Source organism: Phasianus colchicus, chromosome 34 (assembly GCF_987193195.1).
Source record: "Phasianus colchicus chromosome 34, bPhaCol1.hap1.1, whole genome shotgun sequence".
Classification (NCBI taxonomy): Eukaryota; Metazoa; Chordata; class Aves; order Galliformes; family Phasianidae; genus Phasianus; species Phasianus colchicus.
In genome coordinates, this window is record NC_143469.1 from 1,960,936 (window position 1) to 1,988,190 (window position 27,255).

Below are 27,255 nucleotides of genomic sequence, written 5' to 3' on the forward strand. Positions count from 1 at the left end.
CTCCCCTCCCCCCCTCATTAACCCCCAATTCAATGGGGAGCCCATTGGAACTGCCCCCCCTCAGACCTCCCAGCCGCAAGGGGGCGCTCGATCAAACTGGGGCGACGCTCTGGCGGCAGCAGCCGCACGTGACGCAACGCAAAGCCGCCATTAAAGCCCGGAGCGGAGCGGCCCGGCGGTGTAACAGGGCGTGCATGGCGCGAATCGACAGCGCCCCCTGGCGGTCGGCGGAGTGAAGCGCCAACAGCGGGGCGTAACGGGGGTTCGTCTGAAAGCGGAGCGGCGGCCGGGGGGAGGAAATGACGGAGAGAACGGCCTGGGGGGGGGAGGGGTAAGGGGGGGGGGTCACGAGGGGCATAATGGGGGTCAATGGGGGGTCTCAAGGGGGGGGAGTTGGGGATGGGGGGGCACGGGGGGGGGCACGAGGGGCATAATGGGGGTCAATGGGGGGTATGGGGGGGTCTCAAGGGGGGGGGAGTTGGGGATGGGGGGCACGGGGGGGGCACGAGCGGGGGGCATGGGGGGCATCATGGGGGTCAATGGGGGGTTAATGGGGGGGTTAATGGGGATGGGGGGGTATGGGGGGGGGGCACGAGGGACATAATGGGGGTCAATGGGGGGGTATGGCGGGGGTCTCAAGGGGGGGGCAATGGGGATGGGGGGGCACGGGGGGGGCACGAGGGGCATAATGGGGGTCAATGGGGGGGTATGGGGGGGTATGGGGGGGTCTCAAGGGGGGGCAATGTGGGGGGCAATGGGGATGGGGGGCACGGGGGGGGTACGGGGGGCATAGTGGGGGTCAATGGGGGGGGTTAATGGGGATGGGGGGGTCTCAAGGGGGGGGCAATGGGGGGGGCAATGGGGATGGGGGGCACGGGGGGCATAATGGGGGTCAATGGGGGTCAATGGGGGGGTATGGGGGGGGTCTCAAGGGGGGGGGAGTTGGGGATGGGGGGGCACGAGGGGGGGGCACGGGGGGCATAATGGGGGTCAATGGGGGGTCAATGGGGGGGTTAATGGGGATGGGGGGGCACAAGGGGGGTCTCAAGGGGGGCGCAATGGGGATGGGGGCACAGGGGGGGCACGGGGGGCATAATGGGGGTCAATGGGGTCAATGGGGGGGTTAATGGGGATGGGGGGGTATGGGGGGGTCTCAAGGGGGGGGGAGTTGGGGATGGGGGGGCACGAGGGGGGCACGAGGGGGGGCACGGGGGGCATCATGGGGGTCAAAGGGGGGGGTTAATGGGGACGGGGGGGTCTCAAGGGGGGGGCAATGGGGGGGCCAATGGGGATGGGGGGCACGGGGGGCATAATGGGGGTCAATGGGGTCAATGGGGGGGATAATGGGGATGGGGGGGGTATGGGGGGGGTCAATAGGGGGTTGATGGGGATGGGGGGGTCTCAAGGGGGTGGGAGTTGGGGATGGGGGGGCACGGGGGGGGCACGAGGGGGGGCATGGGGGGCATAATGGGGGTCAATGGGGGGTCAATGGGGATGGGGGGGGTATGGGGGGGTCAATAGGGGGTTGATGGGGATGGGGGGGTATGGGGGGGTCTCAAGGGGGGGGAGTTGGGGATGGAGGGGCACGGGGGGTGCACGAGGGGGGGCACGAGGGCATAATGGGGGTCAATGGGGGTCAATAGGGGGTTAATGGGGATGGGGGCACAAGGGGGGGTCTCAAGGGGGGGGCAATGGGGATGGGGAGCACAACGGGGGGGGCACGGGGGGCATAATGGGGGTCAATGGGGGTCAATGGCGATGGGGGGATATGGGGGGGGTCTCAAGGGGGGGGGAATTGGGGAAGGGGGGGCACGAGGGGGGGGCACGGGGGGCATAGTGGGGGTCAATGGTGGGGTATTGGGGGGGTCTCAAGGGGGGGGGGAATTGGGGATGGGGGGACACGGGGGGGGCACGAGCGGGGGGCACGGGGGGCATAATGGGGGTCAATGGGGGTCAATGGGGGGGTATTGGGGGGGTCTCAAGGGGGGGTTAATGGGGATGGGGGGGTATGGGGGGGTCTCAAGGGGGGGGCAATGGGGGGGGATGGGAATGGGGGGCACGGGGGGGGGCACGGGGGGCATAATGGGGGTCAATGGGGGGGTTAATGGGGGGGTTGATGGGGATGGGGGGATATGGGGGGGGTCAATAGGGGGTTGATGGGGATGGGGGGGTATGGGGGGGTCTCAAGGGGGGGGAATTGGGGATGGGGGGGCACGAGGGGGGGCACGAGGGGCATAATGGGGGTCAATGGGGGGTTAATAGGGATGGGGGGGTATGGGGGGGTCTCAAGGGGGGGGAATTGGGGAAGGGGGGGCACGAGGGGGGGGCACGGGGGGCATAGTGGGGGTCAATGGGGGGGTATTGGGAGGGTCTCAAGGGGGGGGGGAATTGGGGATGGGGGGACACGGGGGGGTACGAGCGGGGGGCACGGGGGGCATAATGGGGGTCAATGGGGGTCAATGTGGGTCCATGGGGGTCCATGGGGGGGTTAATGGGGATGGGGGGCACGGGGGGGTACGGGGGGCATAGTGGGGGTCAATGGGGGGGGTTAATGGGGATGGGGGGGGTCTCAAGGGGGGGGCAATGGGGGGGGCAATGGGGATGGGGGGCACGGGGGGCATAATGGGGGTCAATGGGGGTCAATGGGGGGGGCATGGGGGGGTCTCAAAGGGGGGGGAGTTGGGGATGGGGGGGCACGGGGGGGGCACGAGGGGGGGCACGAGGGCATAATGGGGGTCAATGGGGGTCAATAGGGGGTTAATGGGGATGGGGGCACAAGGGGGGGTCTCAAGGGGGGGGCAATGGGGATGGGGAGCACAACGGGGGGGGCACGGGGGGCATAATGGGGGTCAATGGGGGTCAATGGCGATGGGGGGATATGGGGGGGGTCTCAAGGGGGGGGAATTGGGGAAGGGGGGGCACGAGGGGGGGGCACGGGGGGCATAGTGGGGGTCAATGGTGGGGTATTGGGGGGGTCTCAAGGGGGGGGGAATTGGGGATGGGGGGACACGGGGGGGGCACGAGCGGGGGGCACGGGGGGCATAATGGGGGTCAATGGGGGTCAATGTGGGTCCATGGGGGTCCATGGGGGGGTTAATGGGGATGGGGGGGTATGGGGGGGTCTCAAGGGGGGGGCAATGTGGGGGGGGATGGGGATGGGGGGCACGGGGGGGTACGGGGGGCATAGTGGGGGTCAATGGGGGGGGTTAATGGGGATGGGGGGGTCTCAAGGGGGGGGCAATGGGGGGGGCAATGGGGATGGGGGGCACGGGGGGGGTACGGGGGGCATAATGGGGGTCAATGGGGTCAATGGGGGGTTGATGGGGATGGGGGGTATGGGGGGGTCTCAAGGGGGGGGAATTGGGGATGGGGGGGCACGGGGGGGGCAAGAGCGGGGGGCACGGGGGGCATCATGGGGGTCAATGGGGGTTAATGGGGGGGTTAATGGGGATGGGGGGGTATGGGGGGGTCTCAAGGGGGGGGAGTTGGGGATGGGGGGCACGGGGGGCATAATGGGGGTCAATGGGGGGGTTAATGGCGATGGGGGGGTATGGGGGGGTCTAAAGGGGGGGGAATTGGGGAAGGGAGGGCACGGGGGGGGGGCACTGGGGGTATAATGGGGGTCAATGGGGGTATGGGGGGGTTAATGGGGATGGGAAGATATGGGGGGGTCACAGGGAGGGCAATAGGGATGGGGGGCAGAAGGGGGGGTTCGCCCCCGGATCCCTGTATCTTCCCCCGGAATCCCCCCACCCCATATCCCCCCCATCTCCCCATTTCTCCCCCCATTCCCCCCCCATGTTCCCCCATATCCCCCCTTACCTCCCCCTTATCTCCCCGATACGCCCCATACCCCCCCACATCCCCCCACATCCCCCCACATCCCCCCACATACCCCCATATCTCCTCCATACCCCCCCATACCCCCCCACATCCCCCCATATCTCCCCCTTACCTCCCCCATCTCCCCCCCCATACCCCCCATATCTCCCCCATACCCCCCCACATCCCCTCATACCCCCCCATATCCCCCCCCATACCCCCCATATCCCCCCTAATCCCCCCACATCCCCTCACATCTCCCCCATATCCTCCCCCTACTCCCCACATCCCCCCACATCCCCCGATATCCCCCCCATACCCCCCCATATCCCCCCTTATCTCCCCCATACCCCCCCATATCTCCCCCACATCCCCCCACATCCCCCCATATCTCCCCTATATCCCCCCTTATCTCCCCCTTATCTCCCCCATATGCCCCATATCTCTTCCATACCCCCCCATATCCCCCCACATCCCCCCACATCCCCTCATATCTCCCCCATATCCTCCCCCTACTCCCCACATCCCCCCACATCCCCCCTTATCTCCCCCTTACCTCCCCCATCCCCCCATACCCCCCACATCCCCCCACATCCCCCATACCCCCCCATATCTCCCCCATATCCCCCCATACCCCCCCATATCCCCCCATATCTCCCCCTTACCTCCCCCATCCCCCCCATATCCCTCCACATCCCCCACATCCCCCATACCCCCCCATATCTCCCCCACATCCCCCCATATCCCCCCACATCTCCCCCATATCCCCCCTTATCTCCCCCATACCCCCCCACATCCCCCCATATCCCCCCATATCCCCCATATCTCCCCCTTACCTCCCCCATACCCCCCATACCCCCCCACATCCCCCCACATCCCCCCATATCTCCCCTATATCCCCCCTTATCTCCCCCTTATCTCCCCCATATGCCCCACATCCCCCCATATCCCCCCACATCTCCCCCATACCTCCCCCATATCTCCCCCTTACCTCCCCCATACCCCACCATAGCCCCCCATATCCCCCCATATCTCCCCCATACCCCCCCATATCCCCCCATATTCCCCCATATCTCCCCCTTACCTCCCCGATCCCCACCCATACCCCCCATATCCCCCCATATCCCCCTTTATCTCCCCCTTACCTCCCCCACATCCCCCCATATCTCCCCCTTACCTCCCCCATCCCTCCCCATATCCCCCCACATCCCCCCATATCCCTTCATATCTCCCCCATATCCCCCCTTATCTCCCCCTTACCTCCCCCATACCCCCCCATATCTCCCCCATATCCCCCCATATCCCCACATATCCCCCCAAATCCCCCCACATCCCCCCATATCTCCTCCATACCCCCTCATACCCCCCCACATCCCCCCATATCTCCCCTATATCCCCCCTTATCTCCCCCTTATCTCCCCCATATGCCCCACATCCCCCCATATCCCCCCATATCCCCCCATATCTCCCCCTTACCTCCCCCATATCCCCCCTTATCTCCCCCATACCCCCGCACATCCCCCAATATCCCCCCACATCCCCCCATATCTCCCCTATATCCCCCCTTATCTCCCCCTTATCTCCCCCATATGCCCCATATCTCTTCCATACCCCCCCATATCCCCCCATAGCCCCCCATATCCCCTCATATCTCCCCCATATCCTCCCCCTACTCCCCACATCCCCCCACATCCCCCCACATCCCCCATATCTCCTCCATACCTCCCCCATATCCCCGCATATCTCCCCCTTACCTCCCCCATAGCCCCCATACCCCCCCATACCCCCCCATATCCCCGAACATCCCCCCATATCTCCCCTATATCCCCCCTTATCTCCCCCTTATCTCCCCCATATGCCCCATATCTCCCCATATCTCCCCCATATCTCCCCCATCCTCCCCCCACATCCCCCCACATTCCCCCATACCCCCCCATACCCCCCCATATCCCCCCATATCTCCCCCATATCCCCCCATATTCCCCCATATCTCCCCCTTACCTCCCCCATCCCCCCCCATCCCCCCATATCCCCCCACATCTCCCCCATATCTCCCCCTTACATCCCCCATACCCCCCCATACCCCCCCATATCCCTCCATATCCCCCCATATCCCCCCACATCCCCCCATATCTCCCCTATATCCCCCCTTATCTCCCCCATATGCCCCACATCCCCCCATATCCCCCCACATCTCCCCCATATCTGCCCCTTACCTCCCCCATATCCCCCCTTATCTCCCCCATACCCCCCCACATCCCCCCACATCCCAACATATCTCCCCTATATCCCCCCTTATCTCCCCCTTATCTCCCCCATATGCCCCACATCCCCCCATATCCCCCCATATCTCCCCCTTACCTCCCCCATACCCCCCATACCCCCCCATATCCCCCCATACCCCCCCACATCCCCCCATATCCCCCCCATACCTCCCCCATACCCCCCCATATCCCCCCCATACCTCCCCCATCCCCCCCCCATACCTCCCCCATACCCCCCCATACCCCCCCATATCTCCCCCATACCTCCCCCATCCCCCCCCCCATACCCCCCCACATCCCCCCCACATCCCCCCACCCCCCACCCCCCCCACGCCCCCCCCCCCCCCCCACCTCTGCCACGTCGTCGGGGCTCTGTGCCATGGCGCAGAAGACGCTGCGCGCGGCCGGCAGGTAGCAGCGCCGGAACAGCATCAGCGTCTCCTGGTCGGTGCCGGGGAATTCGGCCGCCTCCGCCGCGTCCAGCAGCTGCCGCTCCAGCGCCGTGTGAACCGGGCCGGGCTGCACCAGGGTCACCCTGCAGCACCGCGACACATAGGGATCCGCAGGGATCCGCAGGGATCCGTAGGGACCACGGGGATCCATAGGGATACGTAGGATACATGGGGACCGATAGGGACCCATAGGGATCCATAGGGACCACGGGGATCCATAGGGATACGTAGGGACCACGGGGATCCATAGGGACAGATCGGGACACATAGGGATCCACAGGGATCCACAGGGATCCGTAGGGACCACAGGGATCCATAGGGATCCACAGGGATCCGCAGGGATCCATAGGGACCACGGGGATCCATAGGGATCCACAGGGATCCGCAGGGATCCATAGGGACCACGGGGACCCATAGGGACCACGGGGATCCATAGGGACCACGGGGATCCATAGGGACACATAGGGACACATAGGGATCCGCAGGGATCCGCAGGGATCCGTAGGGACCACGGGGATCCATAGGGATACATAGGGACCACAGGGATCCATAGGGATCCGTAGGGACCACGGGGATCCATAGGGATACGTAGGGACCCATAGGGATCCATAGGGATCCGTAGGGACCACGGGGATCCATAGGGACACATAGGGACACATAGGGACACATAGGGATCCGCAGGGATCCGCAGGGATCCGTAGGGACCACGGGGATCCATAGGGATACATAGGGACCACAGGGATCCATAGGGATCCATAGGGATCCGTAGGGACCACGGGGATCCATAGGGATACGTAGGGATCCATAGGGATCCATAGGGATCCGTAGGGACCACGGGGATCCATAGGGACACATAGGGACACATAGGGACCCGTAGGGACACATAGGGATCCATAGGGATACGTAGGGATCCACAGGGATCCGCAGGGATCCATAGGGACCACAGGGATCCATAGGGACCACGGGGATCCATAGGGACATATAGGGACACATAGGGATCCATAGGGATCCATAGGGACCACGGGGATCCATAGGGATACGTAGGATCCACAGCGACCCATAGGGATCCATAGGGATCCGTAGGGACACACAGGGACACGTAGGGATCCATAGGGACGCATAGGGACCACGGGGATCCATACGGACACATAGGGACCACAGGGATCCGCAGGGATCCGTAGGGACCACGGGGATCCATAGGGATACGTAGGGACACGTAGGGATCCATAAGGATCGATAGGATCCACGGGGACGCATAGGGACTATAGGGATCCGTAGGGATCCGTAGGGACCACGGGGATCCATAGGGACATATAGGGACACATAGGGATCCATAGGGACACATAGGGACCATGGGGATCCATAGGGATCCATAGGGACACATAGGGACACATAGGGACACATAGGGAGCACAGGGACCACGGGGATCCATAGGGATCCATAGGGACCACGGGGATCCATAGGGACACATAGGGACCACGGGGATCCATAGGGATCCATAGGGACCACGGGGATCCATAGGGACACATAGGGACCACGGGGATCCATACGGACACATAGGGACACATAGGGACCACAGGGATCCATAGGGATCCGTAGCGACCACGGGGACCACAGGGATCCATAGGGACACATAGGGACCACAGGGACCACGGGGATCCATAGGGATCCATAGGGACACATAGGAACACATAGGGACACAAAGGGAGCACAGGGACCACGGGGATCCATAGGGATCCGTAGGGACCACGGGGATCCATAGGGATCCATAGGGGCCACAGGGATCCATAAGGATCCATAAGCATCCGTAGGGATCACGGGGATCCTTAGGGACACATTGGGACACGTAGGGATCCATAGGGACACATAGGGACACATAGGGATCCATGCAGAGTCATAGGGACCACGGGGACGCATAGGGATCCGTAGGGATCTGTAGGGACCACGGGGATCCATAGGGACAGATCGGGACACATAGGGATCCATAGGGACACGTAGGGACATGTAGGGATCCATAGGGACACATAGGGACCACGGGGATCCATAGGGATCCATAGGGATCCGTAGGGACCACGGGGATCCATAGGGACACATAGGGACACGTAGGGACACATAGGGACCACGGGGATCCATAGGGATCCACAGGGATCCATAGGGACCACAGGGATCCATAGGGACACATAGGGACCACAGGGACCACGGGGATCGATAGGGATCCATAGGGACCACGGGGATCCATAGGGACACGTAGGGATCCATAGGGACACATAGGGATCCATAGGGATCCGTAGGGACCACAGGGATCCATAGGGACCCATAGGGACACATAGGGACCACAGGGATCCATAGGGACACATAGGGACCACAGGGATCCATAGGGATCCATAGAGATCCGTAGGGACCACAGGGATCCATAGGGACACATAGGGACCACGGGGATCCATAGGGACACATAGGGACACGTAGGGACACGTAGGGACACATAGGGACCACAGAGACCACGGGGATCCATAGGGATCCATAGGGATCCGTAGGGACACATAGGGATCCATAGGGACACGTAGGGATCCATAGGGACACATAGGGACCACGGGGATCCATAGGGACACATAGGGACATGTAGGGATCCATAGGGACACATAGGGACCACGGGGATCCATAGGGACACATAGGGACATGTAGGGATCCATAGGGACACATAGGGACCACGGGGATCCATAGGGATCCATAGGGATCCGTAGGGACCACGGGGATCCATAGGGACACATAGGGACACGTAGGGACACATAGGGACCACGGGGATCCATAGGGATCCACAGGGATCCATAGGGACCACAGGGATCCATAGGGACACATAGGGACCACAGGGACCACGGGGATCGATAGGGATCCATAGGGACCACGGGGATCCATAGGGACACATAGGGATCCATAGGGATCCGTAGGGACACATAGGGACCACAGGGATCCATAGGGATCCGTAGGGATCCGTAGGGATCCGTAGGGACCATGGGGATCCATAGGGACCATAGGGATCCATAGCAACCACAGGGATCCATAGGGACACATAGGGACCCGTAGGGACCATAAAAAGCCATAGGGATCCATAGGGAGCTGGACCCCATATCCCCATATCCCACCCCACACACCCGACCCCACACCCCACCCCATAACCCCACCCCATAACCCCACCCCACACCCCCGACCCCACACCCCTGACCCCAGAGCCCACCCCATAACCCCGACCCCACACCCCTGACCCCATATCCCTGATCCCACATCCCTGACCCCACATCCCTGACCCCACACCCCGCCCCATAACCCCACCCCACACCCCTGACCCCACATCCCTGACCCCATATCCCACCCCACACCCCCACCCCAACCCATATCTCACCCCATATCCCTCACCCCACCCCACATCCATGACCCCACAGCCCACCCCACAGCCCACCCCATAACCCTGACCCACACCCCTGACCCCACACCCCTGACCCCATATCCCTAACCCCTGACCCCACATCCCCTGACCCCACATCCCTGACCCCATATCCCACCCCACACCCCCACCCCAACCCATATCCCACCCCACACCCCTGACCCCACACCCCACCCCATATCCCATATCCCAGACCCCATACCCCACGCCATATCCCAGACCCCACACCCAACCCATATCCCACCCCATATCCCTGACCCCACACCCCATCCCATATCCCACCCCACACCCCTGACCCCACAGCCCACCCCATATCCCAGACCCCATATCCCACGCCACACCCCTGACCCCACAGCCCTGACCCCACATCCCTGACCTCATATCCCTGACCCCACACCCCTGACCCCAGAGCCCACCCCATAACCCCACCCCACACCCCTGACCCCACAGCCCACCCCATATCCCACCCCACACACCCCCCCCCACCCCATATCCCACCCCACACCCCTGACCCCGCACCCCACCCCATATCCCATATCCCAGACCCCACACCCTACCCACACCCCTGACCCCACACCCGACCCCACACCCCACCCCATAACCCCACCCCACACCCCTGACCCCACACCCCACCCCATAACCCCACCCCACACCCCTGACCCCACAGCCCTGACCCCTCACCCCACCCCATATCCCATATCCCAGACCCCACACCCTACCCACACCCCTGACCCCACAGCCCTGACCCCACAGCCCACCCCATAACCCCACCCCACACCCCTGACCCCACAGCCCACCCCATAACCCCACCCCACACCCCTGACCCCACAGCCCTGACCCCACAGCCCACCCCATAACCCCACCCCACACCCCTGACCCCACAGCCCACCCCATAACCCCACCCCACACCCCTGACCCCACAGCCCTGACCCCACAGCCCACCCCATAACCCCACCCCACACCCCTGACCCCACAGCCCACCCCATAACCCCACCCCACACCCCTGACCCCACAGCCCTGACCCCACAGCCCACCCCATAACCCCACCCCACACCCCTGACCCCACAGCCCACCCCATAACCCCACCCCACACCCCTGACCCCACAGCCCTGACCCCACAGCCCACCCCATAATCCCACCCCACACCCCTGACCCCACAGCCCACCCCATATCCCATATCCCAGACCCCACACCCTACCCACACCCCTGACCCCACACCCGACCCCACACCCCTGACCCCATAATCCCACCCCACATCCCGCCCCGCTCACCGGACGTTGAAGTGCAGCAGCTGCATGGCCAGGCTCTCACAAAACCCCTCCACCGCGAACTTGGAGGCCGAGTAAACCTCATTGAACAGCAGCCCTGCGGGGCGACCCCAAAAGGGCGACCCGTAAGTGGGACCCCAAAAGGGCAGCCTGTAAGTGGGACCCCAAAAGGGAGACCCCAAAGGGCGGCCCGTAAGTGGGACCCCAAAGGGCGACCCCAAAAGGGAGACCCCAAAGGGCGGCCCGTAAGTGGGACCCCAAAGGGCGACCCCAAAAGGGAGACCCCAAAGGGCGGCCTGTAAGTGGGACCCGAAGGGGCAACCCGTAAGTGGGACCCCAAAGGGCGGCCCAGAAGTGGGACCCCAAAGGGAGGCCCCAAAAGGGCGGACCATAAGTGGGACCCCAAAGGACGACCCGTAAGTGGGACCCCAAAGGGTGACCCCAAAAGGGTGGCCCGTAAGTGGGACCCCAAAGGGCGACCCCAAAAGGGCGACCCGTAAGTGGGAACCCAAAGGGCGACCCCAAAAGGGCGGCCCATAAGTGGGACCCCAAAGGGCGGCCCGTAAGTGGGACCCCAAAGGGAGACCCCAAAAGGGCGACCCGTAAGTGGGACCCCAAAAGGGTGACCCCAAAAGGGCGGACCATAAGTGGGACCCCAAAGGACGACCCGTAAGTGGGACCCCAAAGGGTGACCCCAAAAGGGCGACCCGTAAGTGGGACCCCAAAAGGGAGACCCCAAAAGGGCAGCCCTTAAGTGGGACCCCAAAGGGCGACCCCAAAAGGGTGGCCCGTAAGTGGGACCCCAAAAGGGAGACCCCAAAAGGGCAGCCCTTAAGTGGGACCCCAAAGGGCGACCCCAAAAGGGTGGCCCGTAAGTGGGACACATAAGTGCGACCCCAAAGGGCGGCCCGTAAGTGGGACCCCAAAAGGGCGACCCGTAAGTGGGACCCCAAAGGGCGACCCCAAAAGGGCGACCCGTAAGTGGGACCCCAAAGGGAGGCCCCAAAAGGGTGGCCCATAAGTGGGACCCCAAAGGGAGACCCCAAAGGGCGGACCGTAAGTGGGACCCCAAAGGACAACCCGTAAGTGGGACCCCAAAGGGTGACCCCAAAAGGGCGGCCCGTAAGTGGGACCCCAAAGGACAACCCGTAAGTGGGACCCCAAAGGGCGACCCCAAAAGGGCGGACCGTAAGTGGGACCCCAAAGGGAGGCCCCAAAAGGGCAACCCGTAAGTGGGACCCCAAAGGGCGACCCCAAAAGGGCGGCCCGTAAGTGGGACCCCAAAGGACAACCCGTAAGTGGGACCCCAAAGGGCGGCCCAGAAGTGGGACCCCAAAGGGTGACCCCAAAAGGGCGACCCGTAAGTGGGACCCCAAAGGGCGGCCCAGAAGTGGGACCCCAAAGGGTGACCCCAAAAGGGCGGCCCGTAAGTGGGACCCCAAAAGGGCGGCCCGTAAGTGGGACCCCAAAGGGAGACCCCAAAAGGGCGACCCGTAAGTGGGACCCCAAAGGGCGGCCCAGAAGTGGGACCCCAAAGGGTGACCCCAAAAGGGCGGCCCGTAAGTGGGACCCCAAAGGACAACCCGTAAGTGGGACCCCAAAGGGCGACCCCAAAAGGGCGGCCCGTAAGTGGGACCCCAAAGGGAGACCCCAAAAGGGCAGCCCGTAAGTGGGACCCCAAAAGGGCGACCCCAAAAGGGCGGCCCGTAAGTGGGACCCCAAAGGGAGGCCCCAAAAGGGCAACCCGTAAGTGGGACCCCAAAGGGCGACCCCAAAAGGGCGACCCGTAAGTGGGACCCATAAGTGGGACCCCAAAGGGCGACCCAGAAGTGGGACCCCAAAGTGGGAACCCAATGACTCCAAAGTGGGACCCAGAAGTGGGACCCATAAGTGCGACCCCAAAGGACGACCCGTAAGTGGGACCCCAAAAGGGCGACCCATAAGTGGGACCCAGAAGTGGGACCCAGAAGTGAGATCCATAATTGGGACCCCAAAGTGGGACCCATAAGTGGGACCCCAAAGTGGGAACCCCAGTGACCCCCAAGTGGGTCCCATAAGTGGGAACCCAATGACTCCAAAGTGGGAGCCATAAGTGGGACCCCCAACCCTCAGACCCCTGTGACCTTTGACCTCGTGACCCCATGACCTTTGACCTCGTGACCCCATGACCTCTGATCCTTGCCATTCCTGCCCATCACGCTGCTGATGCCCCCGACGTGACCCCCAACCCCTTTCCTTCCAATCCCATGACCCCCAACCCTTGGACGCCCATGACCTTTGACCCCTGACCCCATGACCTTTGACCCCAGTGTCCCCATGCCCTTTGCCCCTCACCGTTCCTGCCCATCCCGCTGCTGATGACCACAACGTGACCCCCAACCCCTTTCCTTCCAACCCCATAACCCCCACCCCTTGGACCCCCATGACCACTGACCCCGTGACCTTTGACCCCTGTGACCCCGTGACCTTTGCCCTCACCATGCCTGCCCATCACGCTGCTGCTGCTGCTATGTGCTCCCATGATCCCCCACCGACCCCATGCCCCCAACCCCAAAGGTCCCACCCCACCCCATGCCCCCTGACCCTGTGACCTTTGACCCCAGTGACCCCGCGACCTTTGACCCCCGTGACTCCGTGACCTTTGTCCCTCACTGTGTCTCCCCATCCCAGTGCTGATGACAACGATGTGCCCCCATGATCCCCCACCAACCCCATGCCCCCAACCCCAAAGGTCCCACCCCACCCCATGCCCCCTGACCCTGTGACCTTTGACCCTCGTGACCCCGTGACCTTTGCCCTCACCATGCCGGCCCATCACGCTGTTGATGACCACGATGTGCCCCCATGATCCCCCACCAACCCCATGCCCCCAACCCCAAAGGTCCCACCCCAACGCCCCCTGACCCCGCGACCTTTGACCCCGTGACCTTTGCCCTCACCGTGCCGGCCCATCACGCTGCTGATGACGACGATGTGGCCGCTGCGGCGCCGCTTCATGTGTGGCAGCACGGCCTTGACGGCCCTCATCACCCCCAGCACGTTGGTGTCCAGCACCCGCCGCAGCTCCTCCTCCCCCGTCCCCTCCAACGGCCCCACCATGCCGACGCCCGCGTTGTTCACTTATGGGGCACGGAGCACACGTGGCACCCAGGGGACCCACAGAACCCATGGGGACCCATAGAGACCCATAGGGAACCATAGGGAACCATAGAATCCATCGGGACCCATAGAGCCCATAAGGACCCGTAGGGAAACATAGGGACCCATAGAACCCATAGAGACCCAGAGAACCCATAGGGACCCAGAGAACCCATAGGGACCCATAGAGACCCATAGGAACCCATAAGGACCCGTAGGGAACCATAGGGACCCATAGAACCCATAGGGACCCGTAGGGAACCATAGGGACCCACAGAACCCATAGAGACCCAGAGAACCCATAGGGACCCATAGAGACCCATAGGGACCCATAGGGAACCATAGGGAACCATAGGGACCCATAGAACCCATAGGGACCCGTAGGGAAACATAGGGACCCACAGAACCCATAGAGACCCAGAGAACCCATAGGGACCCATAGAGACCCATAGGAACCCATAGGGACCCATAGGGAACCATAGGGAACCATAGGGACCCACAGAACCCATAAGGACCCGTAGGGAACCATAGGGACCCATAGAACCCATAGGGACCCACAGAACCCATGGGGACCCATAGAGACCCATAGGGAATCATACGGACCCATAGGGACCTATAGGGACCCAGAGAACCCACAGGGACCCGTAGGGAACCATAGGGACCCACAGAACCGATAGGGACCCATAGGGACCCATAGGGAACCATAGGGACCCATAAAACCCATAGGGACCCGGAGAACCCATAAGGACCCGTTGGGAACCATAGGGACCCAAAGAACCCATAGGGACCTGTCGGAACCCATAGAAACCCGTAGGGACCCATAGAGACCCATAGGGATCCATAGGGACCTATAGAGAACCATAGGGACCCATAGAACCCATAGAGATCGACAGGGACCCGTAGGGAACAATAGGGACCCATAAAACCCATAGGGAACCATACAGATCATAGGGACCCATAGGGACCCATGGGGACCCATAGGGAACCATACAGACCATAGAGATTCATAGAAACCGTAGGGACCCATAGAGACCCATAGAGACCCACAGGGACCATTGGGACTCATAGGGAACCATTGGGACTCATAGGGAACCATTGGGACCCATAGAACCCGTAGGGACCCATAGGAACCAGACGGACCCATAGGGAACCATAGGGACCATAGGGACCATCCCATAACCCCCCCACCCCCCCCATCCCCATCCCATAACGCCCCCATAAGACCCCCTTAACCCCCCCATCCCCCCCCATCCCTCCCCATACCCCCCCCTTCCCATCCCCATAACCCCCTCATGACACCCCCATACCCCCCCATCCCCACCCCATAACCCCCCCAACTCCCCCAACCCCCCCTTACACCCCCATCCCCATCCCATAACCCCCCCATAAGTCCCCCTTAAGCCCCCCATAACTCCCCCACCCCCCCATACCCCTCATAACCCCCCCCATCCGCCCCCCATCCTCCATAACCCCCCCATGACCCCCCCATGACCCCCCCATCCCCACCCCCTAACTCCCCCAGACCCCAAAGACCCCCCCATGCCCCCACCCCCATCCCCAACCCCCCCATACCCCCCTAACTCCCCCCCATAACCCCCCATCCCCCCCCATACTCCATAACCCCCCCAACCCCCCCATCCCCCTCCATAACCCCCCCACCCCTCCCATCTTCCATAACCCCCCCATCTCCCCCTATCACCCCCCCAACCCCCCCCATACTCCATACCCCCCCATACCCCCCAAAAAACCTCCCCCCATATAACCCCCCCAATAACCCCCCCACCCCCCCCATACAACCCCCCCTATAACTCCCCCATATACCCCCCCCATATGACCCCCCCCATATACCCCCCCATATAAGCCCCCCCATCTAACCCCCCCATAAACCTCCCCCATATAACCCCCCGTATAACCCCCCCATATAACCCCCCCCATATAACCTCCCCCCATATAGCCCCCTCCATATAACCCCCCCATATAACCTCCCCATACCCCCCCATACAACCCCCCCTATAACCCCCCCATATACACCCCCCATATACCCCCCCATCTAACCCCCCCCATAACCCCCCCATCTAACCCCCCCATCTAACCCCCCCCATATACCCCCCCATATAACCTCCCCCATAACCCCCCCCATAACCCCCCCCATATGACCCCCCCATATAACGTCCCCCCATATAACCCCCCCCATTACCCCACCCATATGACCCCCCCATAACCCCCCCATCCCCACCCCTATAATCCCCACATAACACCCCCATCCCCCCCCCATACAACCCCCCCATATAACACCCCCATATAACCCCCCCCCATAACCCCCCCCCATATAACCCCCATACCCCCCCCCCAAATAACCCCCCCCATCTAACCCTCCCCATCCCCCCCCCAATCTAACCCCCCATATCCCCCCCCAATATAACCCCCCCCATACAACCCCCCCATACAACCCCCCCATATACCCCCCCATCCCCCCCCCACCCATAACCCCCCCCATATACCCCCCCCCATATACCCCCCCATCCCCCTCCCCATATAACCCCCCCCCCATACAACCCCCCCATATAACCCCCCCCCATATAACCCCCTCCATATACCCCCCCCATCTAACCCCCTCCATACCCCCCCATATAACCCCCCCAAAAACCCCCCCAATCCCCCCCCCTTATACCCCCCCATATAACCTCCCCCCATCTAACCCCTCATCTAACCCCTCCCCATATACCCCCCCATATAACCCCCCCCCTCTAACCCCCCCAAACAACCCCCCCTATAACCCCCCATATACCCCCCCCATATAACCCCCCATCCTCCCCCCATATAACCCCCCCCATATACCCCTGCATATAACCCCCCCATATAACCCCCCCGCCATATAACCTCCCCCCATATAACCCCCCCCATATAACCCCCGCATATAACCCCCCATACCCCCCCGCCCCCATAACCCCCCCATATAACCCCCCATATACCCCCCCCATATAACCTCCCCCCATATAAACCCCTCCACATACCCCCCCATATAACCCCCCCCATAACCCCCCCATCCCCCTCCCCCATATAACCCCCCCCATATACCCTCCATATACCCCCCCCATATAACCTCCCCCCATATTCCCCCCCATATAACCCCCCCATATAACCCCCCCCATATAACCCCCGCCATATAACCCCCATACCCCCCCCATATACCCCCCCTATATACCCCCCCCATCTCCCCCCCCATATAACCCCCCCCCATACAACCCCCCCATATAAACCCCCATACCCCCCCCCATACAACCCCCCCATATAAACCCCCATACCCCCCCCATATAACCCCCCCATATAACCCCCCCCCATACAACCCCCCCATATAACCCCCCCCCATATAACCCCCCCCCAAATACCCCCCCATAACCCCCCCATCCCCACCCCTATAAACCCCCCATAACCCCCCCATCCCCCCCCCATACAACCCCCCCATATAACCCCCCCCATATAACCCCCCCATATACCCCCCCCATCCCCCCCCCATATAACCCCCCCCCATATAACCCCCATCCCCCCCCCATAACCCCCCCGCCATATAACCCCCCCCCATATAACCCCCCATATAACCCCCCCATATAACCCCCCCCATATAACCCCCATACCCCCCCCCAAATAACCCCCCCCCATATAACCCCCCCATATAACCCCCCATCCCCCCCGCCCCTATAACCACCCCCCCATATACCCCCCCATCCCCCTCCCCATATAACCCCCCCCCATGCCCCCCCCCATAACCCCCCCCCATATCCCCCCCCATACAACCCCCCCATACAACCCCCCCATACAACCCCCCCCATATACCCCCCCCATATAACCCCCCCCATATAACCCCCCCCATACAACCCCCCCATATAACCCCCCCAGATAACCCCCCCCATACAACCCCCCCATATAACCCCCCCATATAACCCCCCATCCCCCCCCGCCCCTATAACCCCCCCCCATACAACCCCCCCATATAACCCCCATACCCCCCCCCATCTAACCCCCCCCCAAATAACCCCCTCCATACAACCCCCCCATCTAAACCCCCCCATATAACCCCCATCCCCCCCCCATATAACCCCCCCATATACCCCCCATAACCCCATATAACCTCCCATACCCCCCCCGCCCCCATATAACCCCCCCCATACAACCCCCCCATCTAACCCCCCCCCATATACCCCCCCATATACCCCCCCATCCCCCCCCCATATAACCCCCCCATATAACCCCCCCCATATACCCCCCCTATATACCCCCCCATCTAACCCCCCCATACAACCCCCCCATATAACCCCCCCATCCCCCCCCCATATAACCCCCCCATCTAACCCCCCATCCCCCCCCGCCCCTATAACCCCCCCCCATATACCCCCCCATATAACCCCCATCCCCCTCCCCATATAACCCCCCCCATAACCCCCCCATAAACCCCCCCCCATAACCCCCCATCTAACCCCCCCCATAACCCCCCATCTAACCCCCGCCCCGCCCCGCACCCAGCACGTCGAGGCGGTGGCCGTGCAGCGCCATGCATTCCCGCACGGAGCGCTCGCAGTTCACGTCCAGCCGCTCCACCGTCAGCGTCCGGCCGAGCGCCGACCCGGCGGCGGCTTCCAGCGCTGCGCTGCGCCCGGGGTCCCGCATGGTGGCGATCACTGCCGGCAGCGCCCAGCGCCGCGTGGGGGCGTGTAGGGGGTATGGGGGGGGATGGGGTGTATGGGGGGGTATGGGGGGGTATGGGGTGTATGGGGGGGTATGGGGTGTATGGGGGGTATGGGGTGTATGGGGGGGTATGGGGGGTATGGGGGGGTATAGGGGGTATGGGGTGTATGGGGTGTATGGGGTGTATGGGGACATATAGGGGTGTATGGGGTGTATGGGGGTGTATGGGGGTATGGGGGGGGATGGGGGGTATGGGGGTATGGGGGGGTATGGGGGGGTATGGGGGTGTATGGGGGTGTATGGGGTGTATGGGGTGTATGGGGGGGTATGGGGGGTATGGGGGGGTATGGGGGTGTATGGGGGTGTATGGGGTGTATGGGGTGTATGGGGGGGTATGGGGGGTATGGGGGGGTATGGGGGTGTATGGGGGGGTATGGGGACATATGGGGGTGTATGGGGTGTATGGGGGTATGGGGGGGTATGGGGGGGTATGGGGTGTATGGGGGTGTATGGGGGGGTATGGGGGATGTATGGGGACGTATGGGGGGGTATGGGGACGTATGGGGAGGTATGGGGGTGTATAGGGGTGTATGGGGTGTATGGGGGGGTATGGGGGGGGATGGGGTGTATGGGGGGTATGGGGTGTATGGGGGGGTATGGGGGGGTATGGGGTGTATGGGGTGTATGGGGGGGTATGGGGTGTATGGGGGGTATGGGGGTGTATAGGGGTGTATGGGGGGTATGGGGGTGTATGGGGGTGTATAGGGGGGTATGGGGACCTATAGGGGTGTATGGGGGGTATGGGGGTGTATAGGGGGGTATGAGGACCTATAGGGGTGTATGGGGGGTATGGGGGTGTATAGGGGGGTATGGGGACCTATAGGGGTGTATAGGGGGTATGGGGGTGTATAGGGGGGTATGGGGACCTATAGGGGTGTATGGGGGTGTATGGGGGCGTATGGGGGGGTATGGGGACGTATAGGGCTGTATGGGGGTGTATGGGGGGGTATGGGGTGTATGGGGGGGTATGGGGACGTATAGGGGTGTATGGGGGGGTATGGGGACCTATAGGGGTGTATGGGGGGGTATGGGGGTATGGGGGTGTATGGGGTGTATGGGGTGTATGGGGTGTATGGGGGTGTATGGGGGGGTATGGGGTGTATGGGGGTGTATGGGGTGTATGTGGGTGTATGGGGGGGTATGGGGGGGTATGGGGGTGTATGGGGTGTATGGGGTGTATGGGGTGTACAGGGGGGTATGGGGTGTATGGGGTGTATGGGGGTGTATGGGGGGGTATGGGGGGGTATGGGGTGTATGGGGGGGATGGGGGGTATGGGGGGGTATGGGGGTGTATGGGGTGTATGGGGGTGTATGGGGGGGTATGGGGGGGTATGGGGGTGTATGGGGGTGTATGGGGGGGTATGGGGTGTATGGGGGGGTATGGGGGTGTATGGGGTGTATGGGGGGGTATGGGGGTGTATGGGGGGGTATGGGGGTGTATGGGGTGTATGGGGTGTATGGGGTGTATGGGGGTGTATGGGGTGTATGGGGTGTATGGGGTGTATGGGGGGGTATGGGGGGGTATGGGGTGTATGGGGTGTATGGGGTGTATGGGGGGTATGGGGTGTATGGGGTGTATGGGGTGTATGGGGGTGTATGGGGACGTATGGGGACGTATGGGGACGTATGGGGTGTATGGGGGGGTATGGGGGTGTATGGGGTGTATGGGGACGTATGGGGACGTATGGGGACGTATGGGGGTGTAAGGGGGGGTATGGGGGTGTATGGGGACGTATGGGGGGGTATGGGGACGTATAGGGCTGTATGGGGGTGTATGGGGTGTATGGGGGGGTATGGGGGTATGGGGGGGTATAGGGGTGTATAGGGGTGTATGGGGGGGTATGGGGGTATGGGGGGGTATGGGGTGTATGGGGGGGGATGGGGGGTATGGGGGTATGGGAGGGTATGGGGGGGTATGGGGGTGGAAGGGGGGTGTATGGGGGTGTATGGGGGTGTATGGGGTGTATGGGGATGTATGGGGGTGTATGGGGGTGTATGGGGGGGTATGGGGTGTATGGGGTGTATGGGGTGTATGGGGGGGTATGGGGACATATAGGGGTGTATGGGGGGGTATGGGGGTGTATGGGGGTGTATGGGGGGGTATGGGGGTATGGGGGGGTATAGGGGTGTATGGGGGGGTATGGGGGGGGATGGGGATGTATGGGGACGTATGGGGATGTATGGGGGTGTATGGGGACGTACGGGGACATATAGGGATGTATGGGAACATATAGGGGTGTATGTGGACGTATGTGGACGTATGGGGAAGTATGGGGGTGTATGGGGACGTATGGGGTGTATGGGGGGGTATGGGGTGTATGGGGGTGTATGGGGGTGTATGGGGTGTATAGGGGATGTATGGGGGTGTATGGGGTGTATGGGGGGGTATGGGGGTGTATGGGGTGTATGGGGTGTATGGGGGGGTATGGGGGGGTATGGGGACGTATAGGGGTGTATGGGGACGTATAGGGGTGTATGGGGGTGTATGGGGACGTATAGGGGATGTATGGGGATGTATAGGGGTGTATGGGGACGTATGGGGAGTATGGGGGTGTATGGGGTGTATGGGGTGTATGGGGGGGTATGGGGGGGTATGGGGGGTATGGGGTGTATGGGGTGTATAGGGGTGTATGGGGTGTATGGGGTGTATAGGGGTGTATGGGGGGGTATGGGGCGTATGGGGGGGTATGGGGACATATAGGGGTGTATGGGGGGGTATAGGGGTGTATGGGGGGGTATGGGGACCTATAGGGGTGTATGGGGGGGTATGGGGGGGTATGGGGACGTATGGGGGTGTATGGGGACGTATGGGGGGTATGGGGGTGTATGGGGACGTATAGGCACACATAGATTCCATAGGGACAAATAAGGACATATAGGGATGTATGGAGATATATGGGGGTGTATGGGGGTGTATGGGGGTGTATGGGGACGTATGGGGGTGTATGGGGGTTTATGGGGGGTATGGGGGCGTATGGGGGTGTATAGGGGTGTATGGGGACGTATGGGGGTGTATGGGGACGTATGGGGACGTATGGGGGGGTATGGGGGGGTATAGGGGTGTATGGGGACGTATGGGGACGTATAGGGGTGTATAGGGGGTGTATGGGGGTGTATGGGGACGTATAGGGGGGTATGGGGGTGTATAGGGGGTGTATGGGGGTGTATGGGGGGGTATGGGGGTGTATGGGGGTGTATAGGGGATGTATGGGGATGTATGGGGGTGTATGGGGACGTATGGGGGGTATAGGGGTGTATGGGGGGGTATGGGGATGTGTAGGGGTGTATGGGGATGTATGGGGATGTATGGGGATGTATAGGGGTGTATAGGGGTGTATGGGAACGTATAGGGGTGTATGGGGACGTATGGGGACGTATAGGGATGTATGGGGACGTATAGCGGTGTATGGGGACGTATGGGGACGTATAGGGGTGTATAGGGGGTGTATGGGGGTGTATGGGGACGTATAGGGGTGTATGGGGATGTATAGGGGTGTATGGGGATGTATGGGGACGTATGGGGACGTATGGGGGTGTATGGGGACGTATGGGGGGGTATGGGTGTGTATGGGGGTGTATGGGGACGTATGGGGGGGTATGGGGGTGTATGGGGGGGTATGGGGGGGTATAGGGGTGTATGGGGACGTATGGGGATGTATAGGCACACCTAGATCCCATAGGGACATATAAGGACATATAGGGATGTATGGGGGTGTGTGGGGGTGTATGGGGGTGTATAGGGGTGTATGGGGGTGTATGGGGACGTATGGGGGTGTATGGGGACGTATGGGGGGGTATGGGGGGGTATGGGATGTATGGGGGTGTATGGGGGTGTATGGGGGGGTATGGGGTGTTTGGGGATGTATAGGGGTGTATGGGGACGTATAGGGGTGTATGGGGACGTATGGGGTGTATGGGGACGTATAGGGGTGTATGGGGACGTATGGGGGGGTATGGGGACGTATGGGGACGTATGGGGGTGTATGGGGACGTATGGGGGGGTATGGGTGTGTATGGGGGTGTATGGGGACGTATGGGGGGGTATGGGGGTGTATGGGGGGGTATGGGGGGGTATAGGGGTGTATGGGGACGTATGGGGATGTATAGGCACACCTAGATCCCATAGGGACATATAAGGACATATAGGGATGTATGGGGGTGTGTGGGGGTGTATGGGGGTGTATAGGGGTGTATGGGGGTGTATGGGGACGTATGGGGGTGTATGGGGACGTATGGGGGGGTATGGGGGGGTATGGGATGTATGGGGGTGTATGGGGGTGTATGGGGGGGTATGGGGTGTTTGGGGATGTATAGGGGTGTATGGGGACGTATAGGGGTGTATGGGGACGTATGGGGTGTATGGGGACGTATAGGGGTGTATGGGGACGTATGGGGGGGTATGGGGACGTATGGGGACGTATGGGGGTGTATGGGGACGTATGGGGGGGTATGGGTGTGTATGGGGGTGTATGGGGACGTATGGGGGGGTATGGGGGTGTATGGGGGGGTATGGGGGGGTATAGGGGTGTATGGGGACGTATGGGGATGTATAGGCACACCTAGATCCCATAGGGACATATAAGGACATATAGGGATGTATGGGGGTGTGTGGGGGTGTATGGGGGTGTATAGGGGTGTATGGGGGTGTATGGGGACGTATGGGGGTGTATGGGGACGTATGGGGGGGTATGGGGGGGTATGGGATGTATGGGGGTGTATGGGGGTGTATGGGGGGGTATGGGGTGTTTGGGGATGTATAGGGGTGTATGGGGACGTATGGGGGTGTATGGGGATGTATGGGGGGGTATGGGGACGTATGGGGGTGTATGGGGACGTATGGGGTGTATGGGGACGTATAGGGGTGTATGGGGACGTATGGGGGTGTATGGGGACGTATGGGGGGTATGGGGACGTATGGGGGTGTATGGGGGTGTATGGGGGGGTATAGGGGTGTATGGGGACATATAGGGGTGTATGGGGACGTATGGGGGTGTATGGGGGCGTGTAGGGGTGTATGGGGATGTATAGGGATGTATGGGGATGTATGGGGGTGTATGGGGATGTATAGGGGACGTATAGGGGTGTATGGGGGTGTATAGGGGTGTATGGGGACGTATGGGGGTGTATGGGGACGTATAGGGGTGTATGGGGACGTATGGGGGGTATGGGGACGTATGGGGACGTATAGGGGTGTATGGGGACGTATGGGGGTGTATGGGGACGTATAGGGGTGTATGGGGATGTATGGGGGTGTATGGGGACGTATAGGGGACGTATGGGGATGTATGGGGGTGTATGGGGACGTATAGGGGTGTATGGGGATGTATAGGGGTGTATGGGGACGTATGGGGGGGTATGGGGATGTATGGGGGTGTAAGGGGACGTATGGGGCTGTATGGGGGTGTATGGGGATGTATGGGGGTGTATAGGGGTGTATGGGGACGTATGGGGGTGTATGGGCGTGTATAGGGGATGTATGGGGGCGTGTAGTGGGTGTATGGGGACGTATAGGGATGTATGGGGACGTGTGGGGATGTATGGGGGTGTATGGGGATGTATGGGGACGTATGGGGGGGTATAGGGACGTATAGGGGTATATGGGGACGTATAGGTGTGCATGGGAACGTGTAGGGGTGTATGGGGACGTATGGGGATGTATAGGCACACCTAGATCCCATAGGGACATATAAGGACATATAGGGATGTATGGGGGTGTGTGGGGGTGTATGGGGGTGTATAGGGGTGTATAGGGGTGTATGGGGGTGTATAGGGGATGTATGGGGGCGTTTAGGGGGTGTATGGGGACCTATAGGGGATGTATGGGGGTGTATAGGGGGTGTATGGGGATGTATGGGGGTGTATGGGGACGTATGGGGACATATAGGGATGTATGGGGACATATGGGGGGGTATGGGGACGTATGGGGGTGTATGGGGATGTATAGGGGTGTATGGGGACGGATGGGGGTGTATGGGGACGTATGGGGGGGTATGGGGATGTATGGGGACGTATGGGGGTGTATAGGGACGTATAGGGGTGTATGGGGATGTATGGGGATTTATGGGGGTGTATGGGGACGTATAGGGGATGTATGGGGACGGATGGGGGTGTATGGGGACGTATAGGGGTCTATGGGGATGTACGGGCACATATAGAGCCCATAGGGACATATTGGGACATATAGGGACGCATCGGTCCATAGGGGCACACAGAGCTCTTTGGGGTCTCCTATTGGGGTCCCATTGGGGTCCTCTATGGGATTCCCATTGGGGTTTCCTTTTGGGGTCTCCCATTGGGGTTCTATTGGGGTCCTCTATGGGTTTCCTATTAGGGCCTCCTTTTGGGGTCCTATTGAGGTCCCATTGGGGTCCTTTTGGGTTTTGACTGGGGTTCCATTGGGGTCCTCTATGGGTTTCCCATTGAGGTTTCCTATTGGGGTCTCCCATTGGGGTTCTATTGCGGTCCTCTATGGGTTTCCTATTAGGGCCTCATTTGGGGTCCTATTGGGGTTCCATTGGGGTCCTTCATTGGGGTCCTTTTGGGGTTTGACTGGCGTTCCATTGGGGTCCTCTATGGGTTTCCCATTGAGGTTTCCTATTGGGGTTCTATTGGGGTCCTCTATGGGTTTCCTATTAGGCCCTCCTTTTGGGGTCCTATTGGGGTCTCCCATTGGGGTCCTTTTGGGGTTTGACTCAGGTTCCATTGGGGTTGCCTATGGGTTTCCCATTGAGGTTTCCTATTGGGGTCTCCTATTGGGGTTCTATTGGGGTCCCATTGGGGTCCTTTTGGGGTTTGACTTGGGTTCTATTGGGATACTTTACAGGTTTCCTATTAGGGCCTCCTTTTGGGGTCCTATTAGGGTCCCATTGGGGTCTCCCATTGGGGTCTCCCATTGGGGTCCTTTTGGGGTTTGACTGCGGTTCCATGGGGGTCCTCTATGGGATTCCCATTGAGGTTTCCTATTGGGGTCTCCTATTCGGGTTCTATTGGGGTTCTCTATGGGTTTCCTATTGGGGCCTCCTTTTGGGGTCTCCATTGGGGTCCCATTGGGGTCTCCCATTGGGGTCCTTTTGGGGTGTGACTCGGGTTCCATTGGGGTCCTCTATGGGTTTCCCATTGAGGTTTCCTATTGGGGTCTCCTATTCGGGTTCTATTGGGGTCCTCTATGGGTTTCCTATTGGGGCCTCCTTTTGGGGTCTCCATTGGGGTCCCATTGGGGTCTCCCATTGGGGTCCTTTTGGGGTTTGATTGGGGTTCCATTGGGGTCCTCTATGGGTTTCCTATTGGAGCCTCCTTTTGGGGTCTCCCATTGGGGTCCTTTTGGGGTTTGATTGGGGTTCCATTGGGGTCCTCTACGGGTTTCCCATTGAGGTTTCCTATTGGGGTTGTATTGGGGTCCTCTATGGGTTTCCTATTAGGGCCTCCTTTTGGGGTCCTATTGGGGTCCTATTGGGGTGTCCCATTGGGGTCCCCTACTGGGGTCCCTCCTCACCCATATAGCGGCGCTGTGGGTCCAGTGCCAGCCTTGCAGCCGTTGCCAACCCGATGCCGGAGGAAGTCCCGGTGATCAGAACCGTGCGCTGCGTCGGGGCCGCCATCACCGCTATGGGGTGGCTGTGGGGGGGTGGGGTCGGTTATGGGGTGATGGGGTCAGTTATGGGGCGGTGGGGTCGGTTATGGGGTGGTGGGGTCGGTTATGGGGTGGTGGGGTCGGTTATGGGGTGGTGGGGTCGGTTATGGAGTGGCGGGGTCGGTTATGGGGTGGCGGGGTCGGTTATGGGGTGGTGGGGTTGGTTATGGGGCGGTGGGGTCGGTTATGGGGTGGTGGGGTTGGTTATGGAGTGATTGGGTCGGTTATGGGGTGGTGGGGTCGGTTATGGGGTGGTGGGGTCGGTTATGGAGTGATTGGGTCGGTTATGGGGTGGTGGGGTCGGTTATGGGGTGGTGGGGTTGGTTATGGGGCGGTGGGGTCGGTTATGGAGTGGCAGGGTCGGTTATGGGGTGGCGGGGTCGGTTATGGGGTGGTGGGGTCGGTTATGGGGCGGTGGGGTCGGTTATGGGGTGGTGGGGTTGGTTATGGAGTGATTGGGTCGGTTATGGGGTGGTGGGGTCGGTTATGGGGTGGTGGG

General features: G+C 61.5%; 1 protein-coding gene across 2 annotated transcripts in view; it reads right to left on the minus strand.

Annotated features, from left to right (window-relative positions):
• RDH8 (retinol dehydrogenase 8) overlaps positions 1-27,255 on the minus strand; it is a 31,057-nt gene continuing 3,802 nt past the window's right edge. Inside the window, exons 2-7 of one of the 2 annotated variants that reach the window (XM_090128786.1) lie at positions 26,619-26,740; positions 18,901-19,059; positions 14,185-14,364; positions 11,249-11,342; positions 6,438-6,621; positions 1-316 (exon numbers count right to left, since the gene is read on the minus strand). In XM_090128786.1, the coding sequence (XP_089984912.1) occupies positions 92-316; positions 6,438-6,621; positions 11,249-11,342; positions 14,185-14,364; positions 18,901-19,059; positions 26,619-26,724 (948 nt within the window). In that variant the 5' untranslated portion in view covers positions 26,725-26,740 and the 3' untranslated portion in view covers positions 1-91. The remainder of the gene's footprint in view (positions 317-6,437; positions 6,622-11,248; positions 11,343-14,184; positions 14,365-18,900; positions 19,060-26,618; positions 26,741-27,255) is intronic. The other variant, XM_090128787.1, reaches the window with a different exon arrangement.